At 40.2% G+C, this 15,259-nt stretch overlaps 1 protein-coding gene across 1 annotated transcript; it reads left to right on the top strand.

The window, feature by feature from the left end:
- Positions 1 to 4,034, top strand: Efr (ER GDP-fucose transporter). Its single transcript, XM_065225857.1, has 3 exons — positions 1 to 94; positions 873 to 1,065; positions 2,560 to 4,034. Exons 2-3 carry the CDS (start codon positions 989 to 991, stop codon positions 3,494 to 3,496), a joined length of 1,014 nt encoding a protein of 337 aa, XP_065081929.1. The 5' UTR covers positions 1 to 94; positions 873 to 988; the 3' UTR covers positions 3,497 to 4,034.
- Positions 4,035 to 15,259: the final 11,225 nt, after the last annotated feature.

The raw sequence follows: 15,259 nt of genomic DNA, 5'->3' as shown, positions 1-15,259 counted from the left end.
CATAAAAATATCAAACAACACTACCGCATTACAGTCACTAGCGCGGTGCCGATCGCTCGTCTATTTCGGCAGTAGTTTCTTCGCGTTGACTTAGGTAAGTACTGAAACTCGCGTGGGAAAATTCTATCTCTATTAATGTGTGTGTACTCGTGCGTGTCCAAAATTGTCAATTAGCAATGCGGCAATTTCAATTTCATTCAATTTTACTTCGTTTCAAACTTTGACAAGTGAACTCATTAAAATCATCTGTTTGCAAGGTAGGCGAGAATGTTTACATAAGCAAAGTGCAATCAAAATCACGTTTAGTAGCTTTTACTGTTATCATTGTACCGACTAGAATGACTTTGCAATCGGCACTCGAATGCTTCAAATGTCTTAATGGTGTGGGGAATGAATGATGAGGATGGATCTGAGATTTAGTATATTGCACAAGACCAAACAACCCCTACCAACAATGGGATGTGTTTGTTTGGCAATGGGACCGAACCTCTAAAACAGGTTTTTTTTTTTCAATAGTCATGAATGACAAGTACAAGCTCAAATATAATCGACGGGGAAGTATGTCAGCATGCCGCAGTTAACTGAAGGTACAGCAGCAACTGAACTGCCGTCCACTTGAACTTGAATCTGGAACTGGATTTTACTACACGGATAGAAATCCTATAAAGCTTTTTGGCAAATTTCTTTAGTTGATAATTAATTATATTCATAAGTCAACTAATCAACGGAAGGATGTATGTGATTTTCCAAATAGAAAGTATTAAGCTGATGTTTTGGCAAAAATTCATTTATGACAAATGAATGCAACGATTAATTTTCGTTGTGTGTACAACGTTGTTTTTTTTTTTCTTTTCCTGTTTCTTCCATCGTAGTAAGCCTCGCGTGCGTGCGTGGAGGCTTGGTCGTTAAACGCAGCAGGCGGCACAGGTGTTGAGGAGTAGAGGTTGACTTTGGACTACACTTCCGTCAACAGAAAACATCGGCGAAAATGAGTGCCGCACTGGCGATTGTGATGGTCTTCGTGGGATGCTGCAGCAATGTGGTGTTTCTGGAGCTGTTGGTCAAGTAAGTAGACATTTGTCAATGCACATAATTGGGTACTTTAGGTGTGACGTAAGGAATGCCTAAAGGCTGTTAAAGGTACACTCTCTAACGGGTGCGGCTAATATGTGCTGTGTTACGTAATATAAATATGGATGGTTGATCCATGTTTTGTGCTAAGCCGGTTTTAGCTTAAATTCAGCTATGCGTAGAAATCAACATCGAATCAATTACAGGATAGTTGATTAGCATTTTTCGGAAAACTACAGCTTATCAACATTTGCAAATAAAAATCACTTTATGTTTGTTTTTAGAAGCTGACAAAGCGAAATGGAAAGTCATGGCTTTACCGATAAGAACATAGGTCCCATAATTGATCTATGAAATCTATGGGGTAGCAAATTGCGAAATTGATGCTTGCCAACCAAAAAAAACTCTAAAAACCCGTTATACAAGATACCACCAGTCAACGCTCTATTCCAAGGTGAAAACGACTTTTTTTTGCCCGACATCGAAAATTAATTCCCGCATAGTCTCCCATATCGGTACACCTGGAGATCACCATAACAGACAAAGTCACACATCGACCACGTTTTGATTGATGGAAGGCACTTTTCGGAGACCTACCGCGGCGCAAACATCGATTCCAACCACTTCCTTGTGATGGTAAAAGTATGCCAAAGACATTCCCTTGTCAACAACATTCGATACCGACGCCCGCAACTGTACAATCTGGAACGACTCTCAAGCTACCCGAAGTCGCATCTAACTACACTGTACCAAATCATCATCCTCTGTTAGAATGAAACCTCAGACCATTCAAATTGAAACATCGAATGATAGCTGCAACCGGTTGACGGTTGTTTTGTGAATCAGAAATGATGCTCCACTCGAATACAGGATGAACGAAAAGGGAATGGACCTCAGTTGAAATGCGCAATGCTCTCTGTAGAATGATTGTCATCCTAAATTGAAGTGCATATTGTATCGGTTCAGCCCCATAATGCAAATCATCCAAATCAATGATGTAAATAATTCTATCGAACGTCATTTACTGATCTGAGCTGACAAACAAGGTGGAAACATAGTCATCGCTGTCACAGGTGGTTTGAACGTTGGTAAAGCGTAGAAACCGAAGATTGTCTACTTCGTGGTGCAGGAAATTTCCTCTACCAACAAACGATTTTAGAATCCACGATGGAATGACTGTTCATTAATTAGACTGATGCAAAATTTGAAATTTTCGCTCAACAGTAGTCAAATGGTTCCAAATTGGGTTCTGATTAGCCTCCCAAATTTTTTAATCTTCTAGTAACAAACTGACTTGGCACAAACCACTGGCAATTCATCATATTGCTCTGGTTTGAAAATTGAGGGAATTTTCTCAGCTACAACTTCAAACACTTCCGATCCCTTTTCAGAGCACCATCAAACCAGTTTTACCGGGCGATCAATAACAAACCGTATTTCAAACATTATGTAGCCTGCTAATGCCTAAATCTTCTACCCTCCTTCCAGGATCGATCCCGGTTCGGGCAACCTGATCACCTTCCTGCAGTTCCTCTTCATCGCCTTGGAAGGGTTCATCAACACGTCCAAATGCGGCACCGTCAAGCCGCGGATCGGTCTCAAGGACTACCTCATCCTGGTGGCCATGTTCTTCGTTACCAGCGTGTGCAACAACTATGCCTTCGATTTCAACATCCCGATGCCGTTGCACATGATCTTCCGCGCGGGGTCGCTGATCGCCAACATGATCATGGGAATCGTCATCCTGCGGAAGCAGTACGCTCTCTCCAAATACCTGTCCGTTGGAATGATCAGCGCCGGGATCGTCATCTGTACGATCATCTCCGGTAAGGATGTCAAGAGCACCCAAACGGTGGAAAACGCCGAGCAAGAAGACCCGGTGACCGTGTTCTTCTGGTGGGCTGTGGGAATATCGCTCCTGACGCTTGCCCTCTTCGTGTCCGCCCGGATGGGAATCTACCAGGAAGTCCTCTACAAACGCTACGGCAAACACCCGAAGGAAGCTCTGTTCTACACGCATCTCCTTCCGCTGCCCTTCTTCCTGCTCCTGACTACCAACATTTGGGACCACATCAAAATAGCCAACGCCAGCGCCCTGTACGACGTGCCGATCCTGAACATCGGCATCCCGATCATGTGGGTGTACCTCCTCGGAAATGTCCTCACGCAGTACATCTGCATCAGTTCCGTGTATGTCCTGACGACAGAGTGCACTTCCTTGACCGTAACGCTGGTAGTCACGCTACGGAAGTTCGTCTCGCTGTTGTTTTCGATCGTCTACTTTAGCAATCCGTTCACCATCCACCACTGGATCGGAACGCTGCTGGTCTTCACGGGGACGATCATCTTCACCGAAGTTATCGACAAGGTGTGGAATGCGGTGGCTCCCACCAAGCGAGAAGCGGTGGACAAGAAGGTCAACTAGTCGTATAGAGGCTTCTACTATATACCGTCTGCGATGGTGCTCCCAAAAAGAATTGATCAGGGTTTTGTTTTACGAATGTAGCAACTACATTGTTTTTGTCTTTTAAAAAAAGTAATTTGTTGAAAGTTTGGTTTCTTAGATTGTATAGTGACTAACGAAATTTTTGAACCGCATACGAAGGGTAGATGAGTAAAATTGTTTCACAAGAAAAAGACACACACACACACATATTAACGACGAGTGATAGCTATTTGGTAGGGTAGAATCAAAAATGAGTACAAGAAGGAGTATTAATTTTTAGCTGAATAAAGCAGCGGGCATTTGTCATCCTTCATGAGTGGAATAGTTTTCCTCTGTAAGCCACGAGGTTACCATAATTAGCGTTTACATAAACTTTTTCAACGTCGAATCTAAAACTATGAATACGTGGATGGAGAAACTTTCTGAACTCATGACGCGGAAGAACAACCAGCCAGTTTCAGCTGTATTTTTGTACACCAAGTGCTAGCATAGAGCAATAAAATGTAAATTTCTCTTAGTACGGTATTCTCATTGCTTGAAAGAACGTTTCCCCATAGAGGTAACTTTAAGACTAGTAGGTCCCGAAGAAACGTGCTCAACTTTTTGGCTCAGCTGTGCTACTATCTTCGGTCCCAAGCTAATCGATGCATCCCTCGAAACAAAGGAAAATCCACGAACCCCTCATTTTATCTGTCAAACTTTCATAGCGAATCAAAACAAACATTGTGTAGTACTAGAATTTTGACTAGAATGGGGTACGTTAATCGATTTGCTTGGGATCAATTGGCAAATCAAAGTTGGCACTCGTGGAGAATAGAAGAACTATGAAAGTGATGATAGCTTAAAAATTTTCCACGGGGAGGTATACAAATGCAATCTTAAAATGCTTTTATTTTGCAAAGATTGATTTGCCAATAGGCTAGTCAAGTAGTGAGCCAATTTAAAATCATTAGTTTCCACAGGTTGGTCTCCCTACTTACACGAATATCTCATGTTCTCAGCTCCAAACTGTCATTGGTCATAAATCGCGTTTAAGAAATATGAATAATAAGAATACTCCAACAAGTTTTTTTTCCCTTCATTTAACTTCGGTCTCTGATACGCAATTTGGCGGCTTTACTTCCCTTCCGAAGGAAGACGTGACCGGAGATTCTTCTGCCTCAGAAAAATCCCACCGACCTCGGCTGGGATTGAACTCATTGGGGTGAGAAAGCAGTCACGCTTATCACTACACCACCGGCACTGGCTCCCAACAAACAATTCAGTGTCAGCATTTCAAAGGGGTGTAATTGCTTTTGTAAACAATAGTTTTAGCCGTCGATTTCTCGCGAATACACACCTTTAAAAAGCAGAGATTAGTGCCAGTGAAAACGCAAAGTGAAGGGATTCCATGAACTTTTAGGTTGTGTCTGCCCTGATAGTTCTTATGGCGGTTCGTAACTTGTTTGGAACTCTCTTCTATACAACAATTGAAAGGCCGAAACGAGCAAATTTCCATGTTAATCAGGCTGTTAATGAAGGTGACGTGATTGCGAAGACAAGAAAACCACAGCCATCGAAATTCACATGTTACCCTGCATTCTTACGCTTTCCATCACAACTCACCAACCTTTTATTTCTTATGTCTACAACAGAGTCCGTATCAGATTACGCATTTCTGTGGAATGGAATGGAAACCCCAATAGGCAGGGTGAGCGAGCAAATACTGGCCTGGCAGGACGATAACGATGCAGCTCTCATGCACTCGCAAGTGACAGTCTCGTTTTACATAGGTAGGTACCTCACACATAATATGTTTTAATGTAGCATGCAAAGCATATACCTACTTATACATATGGGGCTATAAGGAAACGCCAAGGAACTTCGATTTTGGAAGGCTTCCTATGTGGGAAGTTCCTCAACCGTACATGTCTATTAAGGTAACGCATGTTTCTTTCCACTACATTCCAACGAAAATGGCTGACCGATGTGACATTTGCTTATTTCAAAATTGGTGTATGTAATTTGGAGCCTCCCTTAGCTCAGTCGGTAAAGGCGCAGCTACAAAGCAAGACCATGCTGGAGGTGGCTGGGTTCAATTCCCGGTCCGGTCTAGGAATTTTTCGTGTTGGAAAATTTCTCGACTTCCCTGGGCATAGAAGTATGATTGGACTTGTCACACAATTATACCAATGCAAAAAAAAATGGTACAGGCATCGAAAGCTCTCAATTAATAACTGTGGAAGTGCATCTAGAACACTAAGTTGAGAGCATGCAATAAACTATGCAATAAGCTAGAAATGAAGAAGAAGAAGACGTATGTACTTTGATAGCTCACGCATTTCTCTTACATCCAATGTAAGGTTGGATTTATTACATCCTCTGCATTTGTTTCATACAACAACTGTAATGGCAGTTCTTGCAATGGGATGCAGCGTACGAGCAAGTTTTTGTCCATAATGCATATCTTAGTATAAAGATGATTTTCTAGAATCATTGCATTTGGGGAAACAAACTTTGCTCGAAAAATAAGCTGTCATAAAAACTACAAATTAATTTTAAAAACCTTCCTGCGACCACATTGCAGGATCTGTTCATGTCGTTAAACATTGTAAATTCTGTATACCTTTCAAATCTGTAATAGAATCTTACATTTCTTCGTTGGGTGTAGTTATTTATAATTTCAAATTTATTCATCGGAGACATTATTTGCGTTGAAATAAAAAAAAACAAGATTTTTCACCTCCGTGAAAAATGTTATTAACAAAAATTTCACTTCGCTTGGAACTGTAAACTACTTTATTTGAGAAAGTGTTTTGTCATTTAGCATTCACATAGTACGTTGTTGTTTCAATTTGCGTCTGTCTTAGACGTAAAATAACAATTTTATCTGAAATGATTTGCGGGTTGGAATATCGGAATGAGTCATTTGTATTACTTTCAAATTTGAACTTCTTAGCCATGTGGTCATCACCAGTCGTTCGGTCGTATATCGTATTGTGTGGTAAGCTCAGCCGTAGAGGAGTGTAGGACCAGTACACGCCCGTCGAAAGCAACTCAGAGCCTGAGTCAAGTTGAATCATTCTCTTTTTTTTTTGACGTAGGACTACGTCTTTGTTTTCTATTTGAGGTACACTTAGCGAGTACGAAAAATAAGCATGTAACGAAAAAGGGTCCGGTTTTGAACGCATATATCTCCAAAGCATTAGTGTGAAATATGTCATGCAATATGCCAATCGACGGAGGCTTACTCCAGCAATTTTGTGGCATATAGTACAAATAGTGCAAATAGTTAAACATCTGAGAAATTCAACTAAAATTTGTAGCATCAAAATTTCCCATACATTTGCTTACACAATAAGGTGTATTTCCTAACAAAGACATCACATAGTTGGTCCCAAACGAATCAAGCCGTTGCCGCATTTCCTTTCGAACTTCAGACGTGTTCGAAAGGCTCCACAAGCAGCTTGCTGCCAAGGCTGCCTGACAGAGTAGCAGTGATGAAGCCACCCGAGCAAAGTCGGTTAACAAAATGAAAGCAAATCTATATTAAAGTTTGCAGTTCCTATCATAATGAAAACTCATTTTGATTTCAATTGTCACGACATTAGTCTGATATCATATTGTGCTTTCATTATGCAGTCAAGACTTTTTAAATGAAAGCAACTTAACTTGAAGTTCTGCTGTTCACGTCTTGTTTAAAATTTAATTTAAGCTCATCTGTCGTTGCACTAACGCTTATTGTTTATTTGTTTTGTTTAACACATTTTAGGTCATTCGTTATTTGCCCGGGGTGAGATTTGAGCTCAAGTCTTTCAGCGTGAGAAGCATGGATGCTTACGATTTACGCCAGGCCCGTATTTCGTTAAACATAATGAATGCAAAATCAGAAATCAAATTGATTTCATTGAGAGCAAGATTAGTTTTCCGTTTGATTCAACAGTGTAAAAGTTTGCTCTCATTTTTGCTGTGTTAACCGTTAAAGTCAACCAAAATGAGATCAACTGGAGTATTCAAAATAAGTTACATCATAACAGCAAATTGTGATTTCGATTTGATCTACAGCTTTGCTCGGGCACACTGTCACTGTTTTGGTACAGTTGCTCATCGTGATAAAGCATTGTGGGCCACCGTCATCAAGCACGTTATCATCATGTCGAAGCTCACCCAAGCTCAAACTAGCTCACCGTATCCGTGGAGATCTCAGAATTCTCCAATCACGGCAAAGATCGAACAACCCGGTAATGTGCATCAAACCGCGTTGCTGCGTCCAGAAGAATACGAACCTGTGATAAGTGACGTCACGATATAGTGCGTGTTGTTCATCGGCAAAAAGCCGGGTAATTTGCCTGCAACTCGACAGACGACGATGCGTATCAAACCAAAAGCGTCCTTTTCAGGGCGACACAAATAATTCCTCTAAAAGAGTTAATTTTCATAAATTTTCTAAGAAGCAAAACCCGCGTGAACAAAATTCACACAAAACCGTCTTTTTCGGGGCGCCAATATTAATTTTACCACCAAAAAGATGATTTACCAATTAACCATTTTGTCAAGCTTCTGCATTCATTTTCCTTCATATGTCACTGCTGTTGTTTGAAACTACGCAATTGTTCACTCCGTTAATTGTTGACAGAGGACAGTGTAGTGCAAAACTGGTCTGCTACCTCTATACATGCATTTAGATTTACATTCGAAGCCCCTCCCTTTTTACATATTCTGCACAAAAAATACATCCAAAGCCCCTCTCTTTTTACATATTCTGCACAGCATACTTTGTGAAGAATATGTAAAAACAGGAGGGACTTCGGATGTTGATTGAAATACATATAGGTATAGAGGAACCAGACATTTTTTGCAGTGTCAGGTATTCTGTTTTGTAGTCTGTGAGAGGGAAATCACAAATCAAGTGCCATTAAAAGACATGGCATCTCAAGATATTGATATCGTGAGAGTGATTTTGTCTCTAAAATTTGAATTTTTTGGCTCTCTGGTAGTAAAGCAGGTAAAAAATGTATGGGAAATACCTTTTAAGGTAGGACTACGTCTATGATTTCTATATAGGGGTACACTTTGTGAAAACCGAAAGATTTTGAACGTTAATAACTCAGCTGCCCCTGGACTAATTTCAATAATTTTATCACCAATCGATCAGATATATTTCTACACATCTGTTAAATTTAAAATGTCACTATTGAAAATTGCACGAATGTGCAACTGTTGCTTCGATAGTTAAAATTATAACTGATTGCCTGCGAAAAGCGATTTCCCTAACACAGATTTCAAAGTTGAATTCCATCCGGTCTCACCAAACGGTGTTTATTCAATCACTTCGTGGTGAGTGGTGGTGTTCTCCAGTATGCAACGAAAGGCTGCCTGCAAGCAGCGAGCTACAGCCCACATGAGTATCCATAGAAGAAGGAAGAAGCCGCCCCGCTATTGATCGGAATCAGTAGCTCTTCTTGAGTCGCTGTGGACCATCTATGTCAAGTGCGTCATACTAAAGAGTGTAAACAGAGAGAACCCCGCTCAAATTCCTATTCCTACACAAAACACAAGCTGCAGTTAACAAATAAGATTAACCACGTAGTCCTACATCACCATTGCGTACAACCATAGAGGTAACTCTAAGACCAGAAGGTCCCGAAGAAACGAGCTCAACTTTTTGGCTCAGCTCTGGTACTATCTTCGGTCCCAAGCTAATCGATTCACCGCTTGAAACATAGGAAAATCTACTAACCCCTCTTTTTATCTGTCAAACTTTCATAGACTTCTCTGACGTTTGTGAATTTCACAAGTATTAGTGTAGAACTTTGGGTAAATTCAAAGGTTTTCTTGCACTAATACTTATAATTTACCCCGAGTTCCGCACTAATACTTGTGCATTTAACAAACGTCAGAGAAGTCTATAGCGGATCAAAACACACATTGTGTAGTACTAAAATTTCGACTAGAATGGGGTACGTTAATCGTTTGCTTGGGACCAATAGGCTAGTCTAGTAGTGAGCCAATTTAAAATCGTTGATTTCGTATTGATTGTTGGTACTTCCCCATGTGGCTGTCCCTTGTAGTTTTTCATACAAATTTTACTCAGATTCGTAAAAAGTGGAGTTAAGCGGAACCCACAATACTGCGTCACCGTCAGCGTTGACGAATGGGTTCGTCCGTCTAATGACAGGTGTAACGCATGTCAAGTTGCTGTTCCACTGACATCTCTTGGTGACTTCACATCGATGCTGCATCAGTCCGTCAATTATGATCAGATTAAAATTTGACGCTGACGCTGACGTTGACGCAGCATTGTGCTACCGCAAGTCCGTCCCATAGTTCAAATCAGCAAGCCGAGAAAATCGCATTTTAAGTTTGCTTCGTACCATTGTTTCTAATGCAATGGTACAATCCGTTTGGCTGTTTTCCAAACTTTTCCAGAACAAAGTTGATGAGTTTATCCAGTATTATGAAACTAATGACTGATGGAATGACTAATGGATGACCACTAGAGTGATGCAAATTTTGAAACTTCCGCTCCACAATACTTAAACGGTTCCAAATCGGATCCTGACTAACCTCTCAAAATTTGACCCCATTTGGTGAGAAACTGTGATGGCACAAACCATTTGAAGTTTGTATGTGAATTACTGTGGTAAAACCAAGATTTTTGTTCATGTCTATCTAATAATTCACCATATCGGTCTGCTTCAAAAGCTTTCAACTGTTCTTGTAGGAAATTTTTCCAGCTACAACTTTGCTGAAGACAACTTTTTGATTAAATGCAAGGATCGAAATTTATCAATGGTTCAATGCGCTGATGTCTTATGATCATGCTCAATCAACTGCTCAGCAGGCAACATTGGTGTTTCTGGGGCGTTGAATAGGACACACAAATCATGGCTACTATGTCACACTGCAAAATACAGTGTTGCCTACAGAGCAGTTGCTTGATCATGTCATAAGTTTATCAATCTCTTAAATAATTAATAACTTTTTCCTGCCTCGTTTTACATAGAAACAATTTTCAGCAAAGTTGTAGCTGAGAAAATTTTCTATAAGAATGGCTATCAAACTGTTTTGTAGCTCAATATGGAAAAAGACTAGAAGGCAATGAACAGAAAGTTGAGATTTCCCATATTAATTTACATGTAAACTTCAAATGGCTTGTGCGAAGCCTATTTCTAATCAATTGAGGAGCGAAAAAGTTAAATTTTGCATCAGTCTAATGACCACATCCATTGAAAACTCGGTTTTGACAAAAACGCAAATGGGACCGACTTGCGATGAGTGGCAGTGTGGGTCTCACTTTACTCATAGCGCAGTAATTCCACTTTTAACGAAAGTGAGTAAAATTTGTATGAAAAAAAAACAGTGAGTCAACTTGACTCAGTCTCTGAGTTGCTTTCGAAGGGCGTGTACTGGTCCTACACTCCTATACGGCTGGCCTCACCATCCAATATCAAGAAGAACAAATCGTTGTACACTATGAAAAAGTCATGAAAATTGCAGTGCCCTGAAACCCACACATGCAAGCGACCCTTTTGATATGAGAATCAGTTGAAAGATACGAGACGAAGCATCTTTAAATGCTTATTTTAGAATCTTCTTCAGAAGCTTTTCCTTTAAAATCTTCTTTGGGTAGCTTATTCTAGACGTTTTCCCGTCGCACCGTTGCTTAAAAAAATCACGGGCAGGATAGTAAATCTGAGCAGCTACGCAGCAAAAGAGCATTTTTCCAAGGTTTAATGAGCATTTCGTCGTTTTAGCACAGACAAATAGACATTCTGGATCATCATTCACGCATTTAACGACTTGACATAAAGTAACCAACAATCAGTCTGCATCGAGCTTACTTGCCGTGCGGATCTATTTGCTTTTTGCTGAAGGAAGTGTTAGAGCTAAAGTTACAACAAATCTAAGTGCTAAATATTACCTGCAAATGTGATACCTTGTTCATCTCTTATTTCTCTTCGATCCTTGTTTGAACCCTACCCGAGGTAATCCTGCTTGGACATCGACTTGGAAAATTTCTCTTCGATCCTTCGCATTCTTATAGAAATCTACTTGGAAAACGATTTGAAGAAACTTTCTTCTACCACCCCTAAACGGGGCCTAAACGCAAAAGAAAAGGGCAATCTTGATCCCCCTTCTTATGAAATCAATTTGATTTGCTCACAGATGATGAGAATAATCCATCATCCAGGCAACATTCCACTAATTTTTCCCGGCTTAATGCTACGAATGAAAAGGTCCCCTTTATTGTGATAACCACTTCCGATTTCCATGCTCGTCGCACGGAACTTTTGAACTTCGTTAAATTGAAGTTTTCACTTCAAATTGGCCGTCGGGGTGAATTGGTTCTTCTCAAGTATCTTACTGAGAAGCAACACACATTTGTTACTTACCACACCAACACAGAACGTCTGTTCAAGGTTGTCTTGAAAGGTCTGCCCAGCTAAAACTAGCAAAATTAATTTAAGTTGAGCCAGTCCAAGTAATCAAAATGAAAATGAAATCCCGTCCTGGCGATTCGCGCAATGAGATTTATAATGATTTTTATTTAGTTCACTTCAAGTGAACTAAACAACCTTAGCCTTAGAAAAAGCTAGCATTATGCTCCACATAGAAAAAAAAGTAAGAGGTTGTAGCCAAGACACGACCGTAGATTTGACGTAGGATTACGTTCTCGGCGACTGTGTTAGGGAAAAAACCACCTTTTCCTAGCACTGAAACGCCTTGTTTTCTGATGACAAAATTACCTATTTTCGTGCACAAAACAAACGGAATTTTGAGTTTATTCAAAAGATAATAAAAAAAAAAACAAAATTTTATTGGAGGAATACCTTGCTGAAATGGGGTCGTCCATTAATTATGTCACACATTTAGGGGGGAGGAGGGTTTTGAAAACTGTGACGAGCCATACATAAAAAATTAAGGTCCATACAAAAAATGTGACAAAGGGGGGGGGGGTTGAAAATGGGCCAAATTTGCGTTACATAATTAATGGACCATTCCAATTTTCCAATCGCGAAATATTCACGATCAATGATATAAATTCAAGATTTCTTTCTTTTCTCTAGCGGAGAAAACCTTACCATAATTCGAAGTGTTTCTGGTTAACTGACAAGGTCATGTGGTATTCTGGCATTGCGAGAATTTTAATGTACCACTCGAATACTGTTACGCATTTGACCTCAAACGTTTGGTTGCTGGGTACATTATCAAATAGCTTTGGGGGTGATGTGGCTGGTAGCAAGGCGAGCGACATTCAATGAAAATTAACTCTTAAGCGACAATAATTTATGGTGGTCTTGGAAAAAAAAACGTTTTGTCGTGATGGTTGAGTAATGCTGAGCTATATTAGAGTGGTCAACACGGATGAGGCTGACGAGCTGTATGTTTTTTTGGAACGACGGCGACGCGCTTGGCATAGATGGCCCACAGCGACTTACGAAGAGCTACTCAATTCGATCAGTAGCGGTGTGGCTTCTTCCTCCTTCCTCGTTTAATCTTGAAGGCAGCCTTGATAGCTAGCTGCTTGCTCCCCTTCCGTTGTGTGCTGGAGAAAAAGTACAACGCCACACGCCGAAAGCACTGCTGCTGCTGCTGATGATGATGACAACCGGGTTGAATAAACATCGTTCGGCGAGACCGGATGGAATTCGATGTTGAAGTCTGTGATAGGGAAAGTGCTTTTTGCAACAGTTGGACATTTGTGTAATTTTCAATAGTGACCTATTGAAAATTGATAAATTGTTCATTTTAGCAGATTTTTAGAAAAATTTCCAATTGATTTACTTGTTTAGAATTAAAATCTACCCACTATTGACAGAGTTATAAGTGGTCAAAACCTGACCACTTTTCGTAACGTGGTCAAATTTGGTTTTTTGAAATTGTACCCCCAATATGTTCCCGAAAGACGTAATCCTACGTCAAAAGTCCTTGATGACCGCATCCCAGACGTTGGAGGCTTCCAAGTAGGTCTTCATGCGAATCTGCCAGGTGCCATAGTTTTGACCAGCAAACTGTGGAATTCTATGGCTTGGAACATCCTTTTGTGAGTCGCTCATAACCTGTGGAGGTTTCTTCTACTACACAGCAAAAAATTAATTTTGATATCACATCAAAGTGGATGCACTACAATCATGTCGAAAATTTCATGTAATTTTTATGACCACATAAATAAACAAATGCAGTAAGAGCAGCGTAATGTCAGTTCATGCATTTTATTAATGATAATTTTGTCCTTTTTAGCAAGTAATATTACACCATATTTTCGACATGATTGTAGTGCATCCACTTTGACGTGATATCAAAAAAAATTTTTTGCTGTGTACGCAGTGGAACAAGTTTATTAAATAGGTCTATTCAGCTTGATGGATTGACAGGGAATGAATAAAATTATAGTTCATAGGCTACTATGATAGCTGGCTTCATCAAATGATTGCTTTGTTTCTCACAGTTTTTTAAAACTTGTGTCCCTTCGACCCCTATTGGCATCTGTCGTTTGCGGAGCGTGTTTAATCAAAGCACGCGAACACGTGTGCAAAATTTACGAGGTGGTTCGTGTCTGATATTTTCAAGACAAAATATTCTTATCTAGATTAATAAATCCAATGATTTTGACGAATCGGGCCGCTGCACTTTTGAATCGACCGTTATAGATTTTGAGCAACAGTTGAATTTAAGTTTCATTTCGGTTTGTCGGTGTCAGAATGGTACTTTTTTGGACGAAAATCGTAGCGCTCAACCCACGCATGCCAGAGGTTCGGCAAAGTAGTTCAAGTGGATAAGGGCTTTCTATTAACATCAAGGGCACTCTATCCCTGTCAACCACGTATAGATGCACCGTAGTTCACATGATTTTGAAATTTTTGGGCAATCTGAAATCTTTGGGCAAACTGACATCGGTAAAACCCTAAGAGGAAGAGGTGACAATACTGGGGCAAAAACGAACCACTTTTCTGTCAAACGTGAACCAGCTCGTGATTGGCCGATTTGAAGTGCGTAAGATAGAGATAGAGATAGATATAGATAGAGATAAAATAGTATGAAGAAGCTAGTTGTCTCCTCTTCCTCTTAGGTAAAACCGACAGGTAGGCCTTAGATAGGACCAAGGGGACTACATATAGGTGTTCTGTTCTAATGTGTCAAATTCATGATTCAGCCAAGTTGGATTTTTGTATGGGACAGCGACCGAGTTTGTTTACAATTTGCTCTAAAACCGAACTCCCCCCCCCCCCCCCGCGACCTCCTCGCCTACATAGTGACAAAGCTGTATCACCATGTATATACCCACCATGGGTAGGACTTAGGTATGACAGAACAATACATCTTACTCTTTCATCGCAGTGCTGAATGCTTGAAAGAGTAGCCTGATGCAGTCATCCTAACCCCTATATTCATCACATTGATGTGAGAAATTCTTGATTGTTGCCGCCGTGATTGACATACTTCGTTTAGTTCCTGATTACACCGTTCAGATGGCGCTACAACTATCTTTTTACAGTGGCTTCCTAGCAAAAAACTTTCTTCGACTTTCTTCAGCCTACTGTGGATGAGATATATTAAAAGGTCGATCAAATCCGCGGAAACACCCCTCTATATCAATTGTTTACGTCTTAAACACAGAAAATGCTCACTCAAACGGTGTCTCGAGAAATTGTTGGAGTTGTATGAACATTGCTAGCGTAATACCTATTTTATTCGATGATTTTATTACGCATTTGGTAAATACAATTTAAAAATCATACAAATTTCTGTGAATCATAG

The sequence above is a fragment of the Ochlerotatus camptorhynchus genome, unplaced genomic scaffold (genome assembly GCF_037179485.1).
Source record: "Ochlerotatus camptorhynchus isolate MF236.1 unplaced genomic scaffold, CSIRO-AGI_Acam_v1.1 ptg000022l, whole genome shotgun sequence".
Lineage (NCBI taxonomy): Eukaryota > Metazoa > Arthropoda > Insecta > Diptera > Culicidae > Ochlerotatus > Ochlerotatus camptorhynchus.
The sequence above is the reverse complement of the archived record's forward strand: the minus strand, read 5'-3'. Positions and strand labels throughout refer to the sequence as shown.